The 20572-nt window shown below is 37.5% G+C and overlaps 1 protein-coding gene across 22 annotated transcripts in view; it reads right to left on the bottom strand.

Annotated features, from left to right (window-relative positions):
• Nucleotides 1–20572, bottom strand: part of Dlg2 (discs large MAGUK scaffold protein 2) — a 1973059-nt gene that overhangs the window by 634034 nt on the left and 1318453 nt on the right. For all 22 annotated transcript variants that reach the window (XM_006507776.4, XM_006507769.4, XM_006507767.4 and 19 more), the window contains one exon: nucleotides 4684–4734. In XM_006507776.4, coding sequence (XP_006507839.1) covers nucleotides 4684–4734 — 51 coding nt within the window. The remainder of the gene's footprint in view (nucleotides 1–4683; nucleotides 4735–20572) is intronic.

Here is a 20572-nt window from a genome sequence, read left to right as displayed (position 1 = left end):
TGTTAGAAGAGAAGCAGCTTTGGACAGAGGGGTTCAGTCCAGGCGAAGGGGACCCCTTGTATTTAAGCAAATATGTGAGATTGACAGTTAGCTGTGCACAATAGCTGAGGAACAAGGTCACAGCTTCAGATTCAGGAGGGGAGTTTAAGGTGTGGATCTGGACGAGATATGGTACTCTAGAAGGAGTGCTGGTAAAGAGGTATTTTCACTTGGTGTCTGACATAATACAGCACTTTCAGGAATAATAGGGAGGAAACCACAACTGGGAAGCTGGCAAAGCAAGGAGAGCACAGAAAATATTATGTTCTAATTTTTTTTCAAAAGAAGACATCTTTGATGACCTAGTGACAGCTAAACACCTATACCAAATGATCCTGACAAATCAATTAGGACCGAGAACTGATGCTCTGATTGGGCAAGACAGAAAACGTCGTAACTGTGACAGAGATAAATTTAAATTGTCTGTGTGTGTGGAGAGCTGGCCATAAGTAGGTTAAAATGAAGTAAGAGCTAGGTATTTTATTGTACCACATCCCTGCACTTCTGGCATTTGGGATGCAGGAGGATCGTTGCAAGATTGAGCTCATCCTCTTTGCAATGCAAGTGCTAGGCCATAAAAGCGAGACTATCTCAAAACAAACAAACAAAAAAGAACAACACATAAAAGAAAAAAGAAAATGGGCAAAAAAAAAAAAAAACCTATACATTTGTCCTACAAGCAAAATAGTCTAATACGGCAAGAGATTGTTAATATGGCAGGGGCACATTTGGTCGAGTGAGTCATCTCATTAATAAGGGCTATTATGCCATGTTCATGTCAAAGGGAAAACCGAGGGGAATGGAAAACGCAGAAGAACGGATGATCACTGTAGAAGCAAAGTCTTCCAATGAATATGAAGTTATGAAATCCAGCTCACAAACTAAGGGCTCTCCCAAAAAGGAAACAGAAACATTCTTTCACTTTCCTGGCAAAAGTTCCTCGCCACATGGTCATAGAAAAATAAGGTAAAAGTGAAATCATGAAATCATTTCTTACTTTGTCTCAAGAATGTACGGAGGGCAGTTTTCAGTTGACAGTAACCAAGAGGAAGAGAGGACTTTAGAGATTTGAAGATATCACGGAAATGTGAATGTTTTCTCAGAGAAGGAGAAATTGATTTTCCTAGTGAAAGGTTTTAGAATATTCAGGAGAGTTTTGAGAGGTATGGGTCAATGCTAAAGAACTCAATGCAAGCTGAGTGTTTCCTTGGCCATGGCCAGCAGCTTGCATGCTGACATAAAATGAATAAAAGGGGGTTTAACGCATTTGATGCATGGAACAAATCAGATAAATGTTAAATGTGTGCAAAGAATATATGAGATGGGAATTGAGGATGCTGGACTAGGCTACCTTGAGTATGTAAAGGAATGACAGATATAAAGGATAAAAACTATGGGGAAACCATGAAATTAATGGAGATTGTGGAATTGTGGGAGAACTCTGCCGAAGACGGTGCATGGCACAGAGAATTTGGGGGTATACAATTAATGGAAAGTGACAAATTAATGTATGATTGGAAGTCCCAGAACATGGAAACAGAGAAAAGGAGTGCTTGCTTAACAGTAGGAAATATAAGTACCTATGAGAATCCAGACTAGAACCTGACATTACTTGACTCCAAATGAATGCTCTCTCTCTCTCTCTCTCTCTCTCTCTCTCTCTCTCTCTCTCTCTCTCTCTCTCTCTCTCTCTCTCTCTCTCTCTCTCTGTCAACTTGATATTGGCCTCCAGTTATCTGCTGACTTATGCACCAAGTTAATAAAACAGTGATCTCTTAAAGATGTGTGTATACTGAATAGGGGAAGGAAGAAGAATCAAGGACATATTGAGACCTGCTTAGTTGCATAAGCCCTGGACTTAGATGGGCTATATAAACTTATATCTTTCACAGTGCCTCACTAATCACATTGCCTCACTAATCACATTGCCAGCTCTGGAGAGAAGGGTAGTCATTTACAAATGTGTGTAGTTTTTCTTCTTTCTCTCTCTCATTTGAGCTAATTTCCCCTAATTTCACATTCTCTATTTAGCATGCTATTAAAATTTTATCAAAGTCCATAATGAATGTTTTAAAGACTCCATCTGGCAAACAATTAACTTCCTATGTAAATTTCTTTAAGACTACTCACACTCAATAAAAATTAAACTTAAATGAAAAATTTGTTGACTCATGAAAGTGAATAGCAGGAAATTAAAGAGGAAATATAAATATAAATTTAAAAGGTCCATAGTATTAACTTATACTTGAGTGATAGCTCACAGGGTAATAATTATTTTTTTTAATTTTACATTAATGTATTATAAAATTATTAAAATGTTTAGAAGATATGCAAGAAGAAGCAACTAAAATCACCTCAAATCCTTAATTAGATGCCAGTACTTTTAACAGATTGATGCATATACTTTCAGGTCTCATATGTGTATTTATGTATGTATTTTATATATGTATATGTATATATAAATGTATATGTTGTATTTATTTTAATATAACACAAGGAATAATTAGTATTTAATATAATTATTATACATAGATTCTTAAGTACAGAAATTAATAAATAGTTATTCAGTGAAAGAATAAGACATCTCTATGTAGGGGTGTGGATTTCTCAAATGAGAGTCAACATTACTATGTTCACAAGTTATTTAAAGGATTTTGTTAACTTCTTGGGGTATGATTCTCAGGAGTTGCTAATAAATATAAATGGGTTCTCAGAATAGTTCCCAAGGTGCACCTGACATTAATACAGAAGCTATAGTAAAATCTGAGGCCATAGAGATGCAGAGAGGTAAGGGCAACTTCACTGCAAACAAAAGTTAATAACCTTGTTTGAGATTAAAAAGATGTATTAGAGACAAACAACGTCCTAACAAAAGTCATACACACTCATGTCTTAAATCTGACTCATTACTATTTTCATATAAAACATCTCTAAATAAAGAAGACAACTCAAGGAGAGAAGAATCAAGTACACAGAGAGACCAGTTTAGTTGCATAGGTTCTGGGTTAAGATGGCTTACCATTTTTGTTTTGTGTTGTACCTCACAAACCATATGGCCACCACACACCTGTCATTCTTAAATATTTCCTTCATGTGTGAGCTTTTGATTATGTTTTTACCAAAATGAAACATGACACTACAAAAATAATTAGCAGCGATTCCATCCCTCAGAGTGTTGAGATTTGCTTTTTGTATGAGAGGACCATAAAAATTATGCATTTTGAGTTTATAAATAACTAATCATCTAAGGGTGATTCTCTCTTTACAAAGCAAATTGCTTGCTAATATCTGTCACTAACCCTCACAAACAGTATTATAAATTGTGTTGGAGTCCTTTATTCTCAGCTGGTGAGAAGCTTCAACCAGACTGTGGAGGTCTACCACTTTTCTCCAATGTTTAACTTTCCCTCTCTTTTATTTTTTAAAGAAAAGATCACTTCAAAACTTTTAAAAATTTTTATGAAGAGTTTTGGAAATTTTTTCAGTTTGATTTAATTAATATTTGATTGTGTTTTAAAACTACATTAAATGATTTTAAAATTGTTTAATGCAATTGAGATATGCTTTGTATTCTTGGAATTATAAAGTATTCTAAAATGATATTGAAATATAACTTAACAATTACTTGTATTTAAATTTGATATGATTAATATTATATGAGTATATAATAACATAGTAAACATATTTTAAGCCTTCACTGTTAGAAATAGTATTTAAATTTAATATGATTAATATTATGTGGTTATATAATAAAGCAGTAAACATAATTTTAATCCTTCACTGTTTTAAATAGTGTAAATATGAGCAGTTGTGAGATATGTCTACTCTTATGAATGTAATTGTGCTAAAGCTGTGCTTTTTTTAAAACCAAGTTTTTTGATCCCTATTTCCAAATTAACTAATTTTGGGGACTGGTCATTGTCACTGGAAATTACAACTCCTTTGAAATATTTGCCAATTAGGTCCCTAACTATTCATGCTCCTTCATTTCCTAATGGGGGTAAGTAAGCACTTTTACCCTCACCATTAGACAGATATAAGTATCCTGATAATGCTTTCTGACATTGTCTTTTCCTAGATGGTCTTTGACATTTCTTTTGTGTTTTGTAAACTATGCAAATACATTAGGGCTGTGTGGCAGAGTTCCCTTTATTTGTCAGAAGTCATTTTCAAGGTCCTTCCCACATAGTTTTCAGAGCTCTGCAGGGAGGCTGTGCATCTGCCTTTGTGGATGGGTTTGAAGTTTATTACTCCTCTCATTATTGAAATAGAAGATGTGTGGTAGCTGTCTGTCAGATTACATCAGTATTACACGGTGGAGAACATCCTGTAGTACGTCATTAAAATCTACTGCCAAATCATCATTAATAGAAAAGCATTCAGAATAGAGCTGCAGAAGCTCCGGGGCCATTTCTGCCTTCCCCATTCATCTCCCAGAGTCCTGGCCACATAATTTACAAGTTGAACATTTTGGTTATGCAATCTTTTATCCCCATGCTCTCTACTGCAAGAATTCCACTAATACTCTCCCTGTAAATCTGGCACAGCGTCTTGGGTTAAGAAATTCAATTTTGCATTTTCACAAGACAACAAATTACACCTAGAAGGTAGAATACAAAGTTAAGGATTTTAAATTTTTCTTACCCTCTCCAATGTAATTTCTTCAAATTCATATTCAATTTCTGTTCCATTGACCTAAGTAATAGGGAGAAAAGAGGGTGAGAATTACTAATGCATTTTGAATATGATATTCGACACTTAAAAGTGATGGGGAACTACAGGGGTGGGGACATGCACCCGTCCTTCCAGAAGATCTACTTTATTTTTTTTTCCATTTTTTATTAGGTATTTAGCTCATTTACATTTCCAATGCTATACCAAAAGTAAGATCTACTTTATGATGTACTTTTGATTATATTTTTCCCCAAATAAAATGAAGTGCTACAAAAATAATTAACGATCATTCCATCCCTTAAGAATGTTACTACTTTTTTTCCCATTTTTATTAGGTATTTAGCTCATTTACATTTCCAATGCTATACCAAAAGTCCCCCATACCCACCCACCGCCACTCCCCTACCCACCCACTCCCCCTTTTTGGCCCTGGCGTTCCCCTGTACTGGGGCATATAAAGTTTGCGTGTCCAATGGGCCTCTCTTTCCAGTGATGGCCGACTAGGCCATCTTCTGATACATATGCAGCTAGAGTCAAGAGCTCCGGGGTACTGGTTAGTTCATAATATTGTTCCACGTATAGGGTTGCAGATCCCTTTAGCTCCTTGGGTACTTTCTCTAGCTCCTCCATTGGGAGCCCTGTGATCCATCCAATAGCTGACTGTGAGCATCCACTTCTGTGTTTGCTAGGCCCTGGCATAGTCTCACAAGAGACAGCTACATCTGGGTCCTTTCGATAAAATCTTGCTAGTGTATGCAATGGTGTCAGCATTTGGTTGCTGATTATGGGGTGGATCCCTGGATATGGCAGTCTCTACATGGTCCATCCTTTCATCTCAGCTCCAAACTTTGTCTCTGTATCTCAAGAAAAATGTTCTCACTAATCGAAATGGAATTAAACATAACTACCATCACAAGTCCTCTTAAGAACAGTCCTCTTAGTGGAAACATACCAAGATAATTTGTTTAGAGGTTATTGTTAAATGTGAATGAGCAAAATAAAAATGAAAAAGTTATCTTATTGTTTATGGTGGCTCAAATCATATAAAAACGTTTCAATTGATGTTTTACATTAACAGAAATGTTTGCTTATATTAAAAGAAATAAAAGGAAATGTTTTCACAGGTGCTATAGGGATGGAATCCAATCTATACTTTGAAAGTAAATCATAATGGTTTTTTTAGTGTTATAAAAATAACTTTTAGCAAAATTATAAAAACTATTCATGATCCCAAAATACAAGCATTTGGCATTTTAAATGAATTACTTGATTAAAGATATCTAAAGTTAAGTATATATTACTTGGTTTACTAAGCATCAACCACAAGAATAATGCAGAGCAATAAACAGAAAAACATTATGAGGAAAGATAGATATAAGGTTTTAGATACTTTATTGTAAAACTTTAAAATATGAATTACATAATGAAATTTAATAAGTTGTATGCAATAATGCATTTTAAATATACAAAGAATAGCAGTTAAATTTAAAATACTAAGAATGCAAGCTAATGTAAAATATTTTCATAGTAATAAAGCTAATTTAGGTAAAAAGAATAGATAATTTAATTATTTCACTAAATATAATCAGATGCAAAATAAAATACAGACAACTAATAAAATAGAAAATATGGACGCAGTTAATTAATATTCCATATAATTAATGTTGAAAGTGTCAAGTTCACAAATTGTATAGTTACACATTTTAACCTAATCATGTTAAGGGTTTTATTTTTGTTGCTAGTATATTAAATTTGGATATGTTTCATATTTGTTACTAACTTTGTTTTTCTTTAAATAAAATGTAAATGAAATAAAAAAAAAGAATGTTACTACTTGTTTCCTTTTTATGTGAGGGACAATAGAAAATATGCATTGTGAGTTTATGAACAACAAATCATATAGGGGTAATCATATAACTACAAAGAAAATTGCTTGCTAACATCAGTTTAAATCTTATCAATAAAAGCTAAAGTATGACCTTTGAAAAGACAGTGCAAAATACAGAAGTGGATGCTTACAGTCATCTATTGGATGGAACACAGGGCCCCTAATGAAGGAGCTAGAGAAAATACCCAAGGAGCTAAAGGGGTCTGCAACCCCTATAGGAGGAACAACAATATGAACTAACCAGTAGCCCCCCCCCCCCCACAGAGCTGTGTCTCTAGCTGCATATGTAGCAGAGGATGGCCTAGTCGGCCATCATTGGGAGAAGAGGCCCTTGGTCTTTCGAAGATTATATGCCCCAGTACAGGGGGAATGCCAGGGCCAAGAAGCTGGAGTGGGTGGGTTGGGGAGCATGGTGGGGGGAGGGTATAGGGGCTTTGGGAATAGCATTTGAAATGTAAATGAAGAAAATATCTAATAAAAATAAATAAAATTTAAAAAAGATATATTGCTCTAAAAAAATTAAGACAGTGCAAAACTACTCTCCTCTCCCCATCTCCTCCTCCTTTATTCTATTCCTCTTCTGCCCACTTCTTTTTCCTTCTGATCCTCATTTTTCTCCTTTCTCTTGAGGAGCAAAACTACATTCAATAAACCAAGTCAGCTAAGAAATCGCATGTCTTCAGTGACTCAAGTCCAAATAACATATCCCAACTACCCTTCACTTTGCTTGTTGGGAAGCCATGGACCATGAAAACATGTTCAAAGACTTCAGAAGGAATAAATAAATAAAGTAGGATACATTTTGAAATTCCTTATTAGAAATCGTTCCAACAACCTAACCAACCCTTTAGTGGATTTAAATGTACAAAGAGGAATACATTTTGAATATAGCCAGGCACCTACGTTTCAACAGATGTGCATAGAGAATTATGAGGAAATGCTGTAAAATGATCTGCCGAATGTTCAGTTCCTATTTTTATCTACTACAGATTTTTTCTTACCCAATTAAAATTTCAGAGGAAAACCTCTCAAGTTGTCTATTGCTTTTATTCCTCCCTAAAGTATATCTCAGCAGTACCATTAGACTGTAGGAATCATCCAGCTATGGAATTGAGATTTCTTTAAGATGCTAATGTCAGTTTGGTTCCATCCTTACACAATTTAAATATAGTACATGAGACTAAGTGCTCTATGGAGGCAGGGACTGGATAGCCAGTCCCTTTCCTCAATGTAGAACTTGGTCAAGAGGGAGCTGATGAAACAGCAAAGAGAAAACAATGAGTAATGAAGCTAAGTACGCTACTGATCTACAACCACAGATATTTGTCAATTCTTTTTCATGAGAATCATCATTGATGGAAGATGTACCTGCAATTGTAATCAGAAAAAAATATATAGAACCACAAGGGTGATGGACTATGCCTCAATGACTTACTCAGAGCATGTTTTTGATTATTCAATTACATGAGCTAATTGGTGAATCACATTTTACTGTGTTATTACATTATCAAACAGACCTAAACTAAATTAGATTTTCTGGGCTTCAGCAATTCAGTGACTCACAGAAAAGGGCTCAGTGATGTCAGAAAGCTCCAGCAGCTTTCAGAACGGTTTGGTTGAGCACATGTAAAAGAAAAGGAAAAGAAAAACTCTCAAATCTCCATGTATATGTATTCTCCTGTTTGAAGTTTTGATTATTTTTTAACTGTCCATAGTTGATAGAAGGAGGGCACCAGGAGGAGACTGAATTAATGTGATGTGTTTTCATTCGCTCAGTAGGGCTCCATGAAGCTTTTGTTTGCTTCACTGGTTTTCTGGAGGGAAACCCTTCACATTATTAAAGTGCTGCAAACAGGGGAGGGGGAGTAAGCTTCAGCGAGAGGAAAATAGCCTCTGAGAGTAAATAGCCAAAGATTCCCAGTGAACAGCATTCTTTCACGGAGTAGTTAGAAGACAAAAATATTTTACTGGTTTGCATAATAGAGAATACATAATAGCATATATAATTTAGCTTCGCAGTTCTAAGGTTATGCATGCTGAATATTAAATCCAAGATTCATTCCAAATTCACATCAATTATTATTCTGAAGATTACTAGTAAGTTTCATGAACAAGTGATATAGGCAGAGTCAGCTGACTTCTTTGTAGTCTAAGGATCTTTAGTTTTCAATTAAAGAATGTAATGCCATTTGTCTAATTTAACAATATCCAGGCTCTTCTCTTAAGGATAAACAGTGACAGCCAGGATGTAATCTTGGTCTAAAAAGACAATTTCATGTCTGCATCAGAATTATCAAAATTAAAGAGCAGTGAATACTTTTTTTCATTTTTATTAGATATTTTCTTCATTTACATTTCCAATGCTATCCCAAAACTCCACCCATACCCTCCCCCCACCACTCCCCTACCCCCCCCCCCCACTCCCACTTCTTGGCCCTGGTGTTCCCCTGTACTGGGGCATATAAAGTTTGCAAGACCGATGGGCCTCTCTTTCCAATGATGGCCGACTAGGCCATCTTCTGATACATATGCAGCTAGAGACACGAGTTCTGGGGGTACTGGTTAGTTCATATTGTTGTTCCACTTATAGAGTTGCAGACCCCTTCAGCTCCTTGGGTACTTTCTCTAGCTCCTCCACTGGGGGTCCTGTGATCCATCCAATAGGTGACTGTGAGCATCTGCTTCTGTGTTTGCTAGGTAAACCAACATTTCAACCTTAACTTGTAAACAATTTAAAATATGGAATCATAAAGCTAGTGTAGGAATTCAGGAATAAGTTACGTTAGAGGCTCTAACACTTATTTCCTCATTAGAAGAAGAGTGACGGCTGTGTTCTCTTGATGAGCTCTAAGGGGGAAAAAAAGTAAGATACAAACTCTGTTGGCAGAGATTTGGTAAAAAGAAGAAAACGTAAGACCTAAGAATATCTGTATTTTAATGAGAAGTTCCTAAGTCTTGATTGATTTTTGTGAATGTTTAGAGCCCTTTCAATTAATTGGACTGGGAGAATATTTCACATATATTTAAAGGATGGTAATTTACTGTGTGGTGATGAATCAAGGAGTGTCTGTAGAAAGTCACCTCACCCATAATTTTGAGCATCCTTTTACGGAAATCAAAACTATGTTGAGTATGGCTCTCATTTGCTCCTTTCAATGGACATACAACAAACATCCACTGTTGTACGATCTTCTCCTCAAAATCTCAATCTAATCCACACCAGATCCTCAGCATGCGGCTTTTTTAATTGTGTGTGTGTGTGTGCGTGTGTGTGTGTGTGTGTGCGTGTGTGTGTGTGCATATTTTTATGATGCATGTGTATGAATGTTCAAGAGCATGTAAGTCACAGCATGTGTTTGGAAGTCAGCGGACAAACTCAGGTATTGGTCCTCACCTTCTATGTTGTTTGAAAGAGATCTTTGTTGAATAGGGCAGGCTAGCAGGCCCATAAGCTTCTAGGAGATACTCCAGACTTGCCCTTCCTTCTCAGCATAGAAACACAGTTATAGACCTGTGTGAATTTTATGCATGTTTGAGGGATTTGAACTCATGTCCTCACATTCCTACAGCAAGCACCTTATTTGCAAGCACATCTCCCTAATTCTTCTGATATGAGCTTTCTATTCAGGATGGTCTCTTTCTGAAAAGATTTCTAACAAATCCATTTTCTCTTGACCAGTCACATTTCCTTTGATCTTTAAGCATCTTAGTAATGCAGTGTTTCTGATAGTACTGAAGACAGAAAGTTGCATGATAGGAGTCCATGATACTCCAGCCCTGGCCCTGCTCATCACTTTGTAGTCTCTTTCTATGGTGAAAAGTAGAAAACCAAGGGATTGGCATTTTGTAAAATCAAGAAGATATACAGAATTTCCCAGTTTTGAAAAATATGATTTCAGCACAGATGGCTATATCCATTGCCCTTGCTTATTGTCCGCCATAGCTATATAACATGATCCTATAGGTGAAAATACAACATAGTTTCACTCTAGGACATAAGGAAATCACTCTCAAAGCAATTGGGAAACGTCCTCCTTTCTTTTGTAGCACTGAGATGTGCTATGCAGGTTGCTGGTGGAAAAAAAAAATATCGGTAGAATTATCCAGGTGGGACACATTATGCTGCACTACCTACCAGCAAGGTAGTGTATGCCTACTGGTTCATATGTTGGTTATGGGGTAACAAACAGCTTTCTGATTGGATTTAAGGCCTGTTCCACAAGAGGGAATTTCTTGTTTGGTACTCATAATCTAGTCAAAGCCCCATGGCTGAAAGGTCACAGTTCTGTTAGAAGCTGTTACTGTTTTGCTAAATGTTCATATTGTCAAATTGTTTTCTAAGTATTTACTTATGTATTAAGTATATTTATCTATTTTTAGTTTTTAGAAATCAATGCAGAGTCTACCTGCTAAGAATAAAAAACTATGGCAACACAGCCCTAAGGGGACATGATCATCAGCAAGCCTTTACCAAAGGCTTAGGAAACATTGCAGGAGAGGTAACAGAAAGAGTACAAGAACCTGAGGATGAGGAAGCACTCTGGGAGATGCTGCACCGTGACACAGCATGGTAACCCACAACACCTCCCTTTACTGAGAAGCTTCTCACCATTGATAGTTGGTGGGAATAGAAAATAGTTCTTTGGGTATAACCATTGGTAGGTTTCCCATTCTCCAGCGCTTCCAGAGGCCCTTCATCTATGTACACATAGGCAACACTAAATGGGCTGAGTGTGTGTATGTGTGGAGAGAGAGAGAGAGAGTGTGTGTGTGAGTGTGACAGACAGACAGACAGACAGACAGACAGAGGCAGAGCAAGACAAAGAGAGAGGAGAGAACATAAATTATAAGTTAGGGGAAAAATGTATTACAGGGCTATGTGAAGAGTTAAAGGGTAAAATAGGAAATAGATATGATCATGTTTTAGTGTATATATGGATGGAATTTTCAAAGATTAAAAATATTCTTCTTTAAACTCCACATGGTAATACATAAACCAGAAACACTGAAACTTATAGAGGAGAACGTGGGGAAAAGCCTCGAAGACATGGGCACAGGGGAAAAATTCCTAAACAGAACAGAAATGGCCTGTGCTGTAAGATCAAGAATCGATAAATGGGACCTCATAAAATTGCAAAGCTTCTGTAGGGCAAAAGATACTGTCAATAAGACAAAAAGGCCACCAACAGTTTGGGAAAGAATCTTTACCAATCCTAAATCTGATAGGGGACTAATATCCAATATATACAAAGAACTCAAGAAGCTGAACTCCAGAAATTCAAATAACCCCATTTAAAAATGGGGTACAGAGCTAAACAAAGAATTCTCAACTGAGAAATACCGAAGGGCTCAGAAGCACCTAAAAAATGTTCAACATCCTTAGTCATCAGGGAAATGCAAACCAAAACAACCCTGAGATTCCACCTCACACCAGTCAGAATGACTAGGATCAAGAATTCAGGTGACAGCAGATGCTGGCGAGGATGTGGAGAAAGAGAAACATTCTACCATTGCTGGTGGAATTGCAAGCTTGTACAACCACTCTGGAAATCAGTCTGGCAGTTCCTCAAAAAATTGAACATAGTACTACTGAAAGATCCAGCAATTCCCCTCCTGGGCATATACCCAGAAGATGTTCCAACTGGTAACAAGGACACATGCTCCATTATGTTCATAGCAGCCCTATTTATAATAGCCAGAAGCTGAAAAAAAAAACCCAGATGTCCCTCAACAGAGGAATGTATACAGAAAATGTGGTACATTTACACAATGGAGTACTACTCAGCTATTAAAAACAATGAATTTATGAAATTCTTAGGCAAATGGATGTATCTGGAGGATATCATCCTGAGTGAGGTAACCCAATCACAAAAGAAGTCACTTGATATGCACTCACTGATATGTGGATAGCCCAGAAACTTAGAATACCCAAGATACAATTTGCAAAACACAAGAAAATCAAGAAGAAGGAAGACCAACGCGTGGATACTTCATTCCTCCCTAGAATAGGGAATAAAAAACCCATGGAAGGAATTACAGAGACAAAGTTTGGAGCTAAGATGAAAGGATGGAACATCCAGAGACTTGCCCACCTGGGGGTCCATCCCATAATCACCCACCAAATGCAGACACTATTACATATGTCAGCAAGATTTTGCTGAAAGGACCCTGATATAGCTGTCACTGTGAGGCTATGACAGTGCTTGTCAAATACAGAAGTGGATGCTCACAGATATCTAATAGGATAGAACACAGGGCCCCCAATGGAGGAGCTAGAGAAAGTACCCAAGGAGCTGAAGGGGTCTGCAACCCTATAGGTGGAACAACAATATGAACTAACCAGTACCCCCAGAGCTTGTGTCTCTAGCTGCATATGTACCAGAAGAAGGCCTAGTCGGCCATCATTGGGAAGAGAGGCCCCTAGGTCTTGCAAACTTTATATGCCCAGTACAGGGGAATGCCAGGGCCAAGAAGTGGGAGTGGGTGGGTTGGGGAGCAGGGTTGGGGGAAGGTATAGGCGACTTTTCAGATAGCATTTAAAATGTAAATGAAGAAATTATCTAATAAAATAATTTAAAAAATATTCTTCTGGTTTCCCTGGTAGCCAGAAAACCAATTTGATGCCACACATCATCCAGCACTTTTCTGGGCAGGAAGCCCTCCTGGCCTCATATGGCACTTAAAGAAAGAAAGAGCAAGACCCACAGTCCACTGTCATTCCAACTTGGTACTTAAAGTTATCATTTTATAAACTTGGAATACTTAATATATATATTTCTCTGCCTCTGGAAATCTTTAGTCTATTTTACTGTCTTTTTTTCCCCCTCCACTGCTATAGTAACCACCTGCCTGGATGCTAACAGAATTTGATTTCAAGATTTATTTTTATCTCCTGAAAAGATACTTTTTTTTTCATGAATAGCACAGGTGAAGTGTTTCTTGCTTTAATCTTTTAAAATTGGAATCTTAATGATTTCCTTGATTTTTTAAAAAAATTTACCACCTTTTAAATTTCCCTAAAGCTAAGAACATACTGAACCTCAAGAAGAACAGATTCGTACATCTCCCAATGCCACACATTTTAACAAGTGCTGAAAACAGAACATCAAAGCACAGTCCTCTTAAGACCAAACACGATTCTGCCCAAAGAACAATTATTTGATATTTATAAAGAAGCATGTATAGTGACAGATACTGAGGAAATAGACTTTAAGATGTACACATAGTCTCATGAAATAAATCCTTTAATGAGAACTAACACACAGGCATTTTAAGTCCTCCTAACAGTGAGGTGGGAGTGGGTAGGTAGGGAGCACCCTCTTAGAAACAGTGGGGAGAGTGGGTGGGATAGGGAGGAACTGGGAATGGGGATAACATTTGAAATGTAAATAAATAAAATAAAACAATAAAAAATTTTAAAAGTGTGACATACAGTATATGAAATACAGATTCAAGTAATGGCCACCATCCCACTATGTACCATGTACAAGGTTATGGAATATCTAGTATTTGCAACACATACAGATTCAGTTCCTTCACTAAATAGAATGAACTAAAATCCATGGTGGTTGATTTTTGACGACCTGTTTCTTTGTCTACATAATGCTTAGTTAGTGGGAGGATGGTTCAGTAGGTAAAGTGCTTGCATTGGGACTTGAGTTAAGATTACCAACACACACACACACAGACACACAGACACAGACACACACACACACAGACACACACACACAGACACACACACAGACACAGAGAGAGAGAGAGAGAGACAGAGACAGAGACAGAGACAGAGACAGAAAGAGAACAGATGACATCTACTCCTTTACCCAGAACATTAACTCATCCAAATCTTCCCCAATCTCTGTCTATTCATCCTTACATTTTCCTTTTAGTACTGACTATTCCAGTGTGTAGTCCTGGCTATTTCATCACTCATCTATCAGTGCTCACATTCTGAACGCTGTTCCCAGTAGATTCTCCCTTTGTAGCATCATTTGTTCAAACTTATTCATAGTAATCTTCAAAGTAGTTTAGAGTTAATTTTACACCTGGGTCATTTTTACATCTTCTTCATTCTTATGTGGGTAACCATCAATAACTGTTGTCTGTTCCTATAAAACATGGATTGAGATGAAGTAACATGTGAGTCTAACCAGAAGACTCAGGAAAGGATTCATGGCAGTGAGCAGTGGCGAATGAGTACACGGGCATATTAGCCACATCCCGTGCTGGGCAGAACACTGGCCTAATAGTCAGGGAACTTGTATTGATTCTGGAGCTATCATGGTAGGTAACCCTGATTGGGTAAAAATGCTTTTGTTTTCTTATGCACATTGATTATTTCTGATTTTTTTTTTCCACCAGCTCTGACCTTTTTCCATCCCCTATCTACTGACCTTAACATTCAGTATTAACATTTTCCTTTCGTTCACTATCTTAAAGACCTTAACCTGGAAACCTATGATATTTCCAGATGGCAACTTTACAACCTATGAATATCATCAGCTATGTCCATTCACCACACTCTACAGGATTCCCCAGGAAAGAGAAATCTAGGTGACAAAGTGGTGCTGTCCCCTGTACTTTAACCAAGTATCTCACTAGCTTCCCCAGGTCAGCACCAGAGAGCTCAGGTTTCTGACAGAAGTAAAGGGTAGCTTCTTTTACTGTTAGAAGATAAAATAAACAGACAGACAGACAGACAGACTGATAGATAAAAGTTGATTGATAAATAGATAGATAGACTCTATTTGTTCTACCTCTACAGAAAAGAAATTACAAAGAACACTAATGCTCCCTTTCACTATCTTTAAATCCTATTTTGATTCTACTATCCTTGTGGAACTTAGGCATTATCAGTTTTTTCTTAAACACAATCCCTCACCAGCTTGGAATGCACCAGAAAGCCTAGACTGAGTGGTCAAGCAGGCCCTAGGGTCTGTGTGCCTCTGCTTTTTGCCACCATGCCTGGCTTTTTTTTTTCTTTTTTTTTTTTTTTTTTTTTGGTTTTTCGAGACAGGGTTTCTCTGTATAGCCCTGGCTGGAACTCACTTTGTAGACCAGGCTGGCCTTGAACTCAGAGATCCACCTGCCTCTGCCTCCCGAGTGCTGGGATTAAAGGCGTGCACCACCATGCCGGCTCATGCCTGGCTTTTAAAAGTGGGTTTTGGGGTTGGAACATAGATCTTAATGATTGGGAGACAACCATGCTAGCCAAACAGCCTGTCTCCCAAATCACAGTTATTAATATTCTTGGCTGAGATTCTAACTTTGCTAGGAACAATGTTTCTATTTCTCACATGAACGTATTCCATCAGCAAACTTTTATTAGACTTTAAGTTAAAAATCCTAATCTTAGTTAAACAAATTTCTGAACTCAATGAACTGCTAAATTACACTTTCAACCAAATAAAAAAAAATCACTATTCTATACTATCTCATTCCTGAACAATTTTTTTCCTTTAAGCCTCTGTTATTTAAGCCTCCATAACAATAGAACTTTGGACTTAAAGAAATGATCATAAACATAATAATTACTATGCTTTATGTTTTTAATTAAAAACTATAACATTTTTAATTAAGTAGTTTTTTTTCTTACTCTAGAAGTGTGATACAACATTGTTAGTATTTTCATTAAGTGAAGTAAAGAAAAATAGTTTAGGATTCTTACGTGTGTGATAAAAAGAAGTCATTTTACGTATTTGAAACTGTCTTGATTAAAGGCTTCACCAATGAAGTGGCGATGTAGTCACTGTGTCGGTAATTGGATTTGTCTCTGATTCAGGACTGGTTCTCCTTCTACCTACCTCTCTCCTGCTAGCTTTGTACGATGTGCAAATAGGAAAGGAACAGGTGGTTTTAATATATTCACTTGCCTGCATCCTGGTGCAGGCTGTTTTAGTTTTGGGGTTTAAATATTTCATGAGCTTGAATATACTCTTTGAGAACACTAAGTGTTGTAACAAACACAATTTATCAGTACTAGTCAAGGAGTACAGGGTTCTCCTTCCATCAAATCCCTTCCTCTCCTTACTATCTACTTGTATAAATTGCTTAGTCAATCAAGTTATCCAAAAGAGCTAAGAACTAATCAAACAAATGAAGAAACAAAACCACAGGCAAACTAAACCAAATCACCACCATCACCAACAAAAACAGCTAATATAAAGCAAAATGACATAAAGTTTGATTGCTAAATCCCAAGAGACATTTTAAATTCGATGTAAACCAAGAGCAAGTGAGTAGTTTCCTTTTATTCAAGTGTAAGATGATATAACATTTGACAGTGCATGAGCATCATCTATAAAGTCACCACTCTTCTTTGTTTGTACATTAATAAATTCATTTGAAATTATTAACACATATTAATTTTACAAAGTAACACAGATCAACCGACATTTCCACTCATGCATAAAATGTGCCTTGCTCATCCTTGACCCTGCTCCTCTTGATTAGCCCTCTGCTCTTTGTCTTTTCTTATTTCCATTATTTTTATTAATCTCTTGCAATCTGGGTTGTGTTTCATAGGGTGTACTGGCTGGTTTTATGTCAACTTGACACAAACTGGAGTTATCACAGAGAAAGGAGCTTCAGTTGGGGAAGCGCCTCCAGAGATCCAGCTGTAAGGCATTTTCTCAATTAGTGATCAAGGGGGAAGGGGCCTTGTGGGTGGGACCATCCCTGGGCTGGTAGTCTTGGGTTCTATAAGAGAGCAGGCTGAGCAAGCCAGGGGAAGCAAGCCAGTAAGTAACATCCCTCCATGGCCTCTGCATCAACTCCTGCTTCCTGTCTTACTAGAGTTCCAGTCCCGACTTCCTTCAGTGATGAACAGCAGTTTGAAGGTGGAAGCTGAATAGATCCTTTCCTCCCCAACTTGCTTCTTGGTCATGATGTTTGTGTGAAAATAGAAACCCTGACTAAGACATAGGGATATAAAAGCTAGGCCTAAAGGACTAGAACAGCTCTTCCACACATATTTTCCACTAATCCTTCACATTTCACTCCAATAATTAATATCCTATTTTACATACAAGTTACCATTTTCTTATAGGCACTGATACAATCTCTTGAAATACATTTTCCTATTTCATTTTTTAAAATCATTTGTTCTGATATTTTCATACTGTAATTTTACTGCTCAAGTCAGTTCAAATATTTTTTTCCTTATCCCCAAAGAACATCTTGGAACATCTATAAACGGTTGTAAAATTTAAAAGTGCCATGACGTACCTTTCTAGATGTATACTCTTTTCCCTCTGTTTAATATTTTCTAGCTAAGCAATTGTGCTGGACTTATTTTTTTTTCCATTTTTTATTAGGTATTTAGCTCATTTACATTTCCAATGCTATACCAAAAGTCCCCCATACCCACCCACCCCCACTTCCCTACCCACCCACTTCCCCTTTTTGGCCCTGGCGTTCCCCTGTACTGGGGCAAATAAAGTTTGCGTGTCCAGTGGGCCTCTCTTTCCAGTGATGGCCGACTAGGCCATCTTTTGATACATATGCAGCTAGAGTCAAGAGCTCCGGGGTACTGGTTAGTTCATAATGTTGTTCCACCTATAGGGTTGCAGATCCCTTTAGCTCCTTGGGTACTTTCTCTAGCTCCTCCATTGGGAGCCCTGTGATCCATCCATTAGCTGATTGTGAGCATCCACTTCTGTGTTTGCTAGGCCCCGGCATAGTCTCACAAGAGACAGCTACATCTGGGTCCTTTCGATAAAATCTTGTTAGTGTATGCAATGGTGTCAGCGTTTGGATGCTGATTATGGGGTGGATCCCTGGATATGGCAGTCTCTACATGGTCCATCCTTTCATCTCAGCTCCAAACTTTGTCTCTGTAACTCCTTCCATGGGTGTTTTGTTCCCACTTCTAAGGAGGGGCATAGTGTCCACACTTCAGTCTTCATTTTTCTTGAGTTTCATGTGTTTAGCAAATTGTATCTTATATCTTGGGTATTCTAGGTTTTGGGCTAATATCCACTTATCAGTGAGTACATATAACCAGAGACACTGAAACTCATAGAGGAGAAAGTAGGGGAAAGCCTTGAAGATATGGGCACAGGGGAAAAATTCCTGAACAGAACAGCAATGGCTTATGCTGTAAGATCGAGAATTGACAAATGGGACCTAATGAAACTCCAAAGTTTCTGCAAGGCAAAAGACACCGTCAATAAGACAAAAAGACCACCAACAGATTGGGAAAGGATCTTTACCTATCCTAAATCAGATAGGGGACTAATATCCAACATATATAAAAAACTCAAGAAGGTGGACTTCAGAAAATCAAATAACCCCATTAACAAATGGGGCTCAGAACTGAACAAAGAATTCTCACCTGAGGAATACCGAATGGCAGAGAAGCACCTGTAAAAATGTTCAACATCCTTAATCATCAGGGAAATGCAAATCAAAACAACCCTGAGATTTCACCTCACACCAGTCAGAATGGCCAAGATCAAAAATTCAGGTGACAGCAGATGCTGGCGTGGATGTGGAGAAAGAGGAACACTTCTCCATTGTTGGTGGGATTGCAGGCTTGTACAACCACTCTGGAAATCAGTCTGGCGGTTCCTCAGAAAATTGGACATAGTACTACCGGAGGATCCAGCAATACCTCTCCTGGGCATATATCCAGACGATGCCCCAACTGGTAAGAAGGACACATGCTCCACTATGTTCATAGCAGCCTTATTTATAATAGCCAGAAGCTGGAAAGAACCCAGATGCCCCTCAACAGAGGAATGAATACAGAAAATGTGGTACATCTACACAATGGAGTACTACTCAGCTATTAAAAAGAATGAATTTATGAAATTCCTAGCCAAATGGATGGACCTGGAGGGCATCATCCTGAGTGAGGTAACACATTCACAAAGGAACTCACACAATATGTGCTGGACTTATGATATGTATCTTCTTTGGGTATTCTCACTAATGTCGTGAGCTCACACTAAATATTTTTACTCAATGGGTGTTATTAAACTTTTTAGAAAAGTGATTTTGAGCCTAGAATTCCCCATGTATTAGATGAAGTCTTACTAATACCATAGATAACAAAATGAGCTTTTCTCTTCATGGATTTGAATTGTATTGAAGGTATTAATTCCTACCATATTAGCCAAAGAATATCTGTTCTACAAAATATTCTCAATAGAAATATCCTGAATAGACATCATTATACTCTATAAAATTATAAGAAAAGTAGTAATAACAATAATGATTTACCATTGTAATCACGGCAATACCAGCACAACAAATAATATTTTTTCTATTTCTGCTGCAGGCCCTACTACTGCCATAAAGCGACTTCTTCAACCCCCACACCATTGCCACATCTGCTGCTACCACTGCCAATAACTACTAACATTGCCAAAACTACTACCACTAAAATTTCTGTTGTGTTCTGTAATGTCTGCCCTATGTGCCAGGCACTTTCTTAAGTTAATCTAATTATCATAGTAATCCACAGAGCATCAGGTATGAATGCTAATTTTCTTGTTTAAGAAGCTAAAATTCTAGAACATTTTCCTCCCAAGTTACATAGCTATAAGCAACATATATTGGAACTACCTTGTTCATTATTCTCATATTTTTCATCGTGGGAAATACATGTTCAACATGTAGTCTCTATTAACAAGATTCACCAATCAGTATGTCCAGTGAGGAAGGAAAGGGTAAAGATGCCCTATGTCTGTTAACAAAGCACCAGCTGTCCCTCCTGTGTTCCTCCTCGCCACACCTAGCATGGGACCACTGACTATACTTGGAATCTTCAACACAGTCCACTTCCTTGCTTCATAGTCACTGGTGGTTAAAGAAGCACCACATGTTAAATCCTTGCCTTTTCTGAAGTACTGGTAATACTTTCTCCTCCACAGTAGCCACGTTATAAATAGTAAACATATAAATCAAGTGTATCTTATGATATGTGATTTCTGTTTGCTCTGATCTCAAAATCTTCATATCTAAAGT

Source organism: Mus musculus, chromosome 7 (genome assembly GCF_000001635.26).
Source record: "Mus musculus strain C57BL/6J chromosome 7, GRCm38.p6 C57BL/6J".
In the NCBI taxonomy this organism is placed as follows: domain Eukaryota; kingdom Metazoa; phylum Chordata; class Mammalia; order Rodentia; family Muridae; genus Mus; species Mus musculus.
The sequence above is the reverse complement of the archived record's forward strand: the minus strand, read 5'-3'. Positions and strand labels throughout refer to the sequence as shown.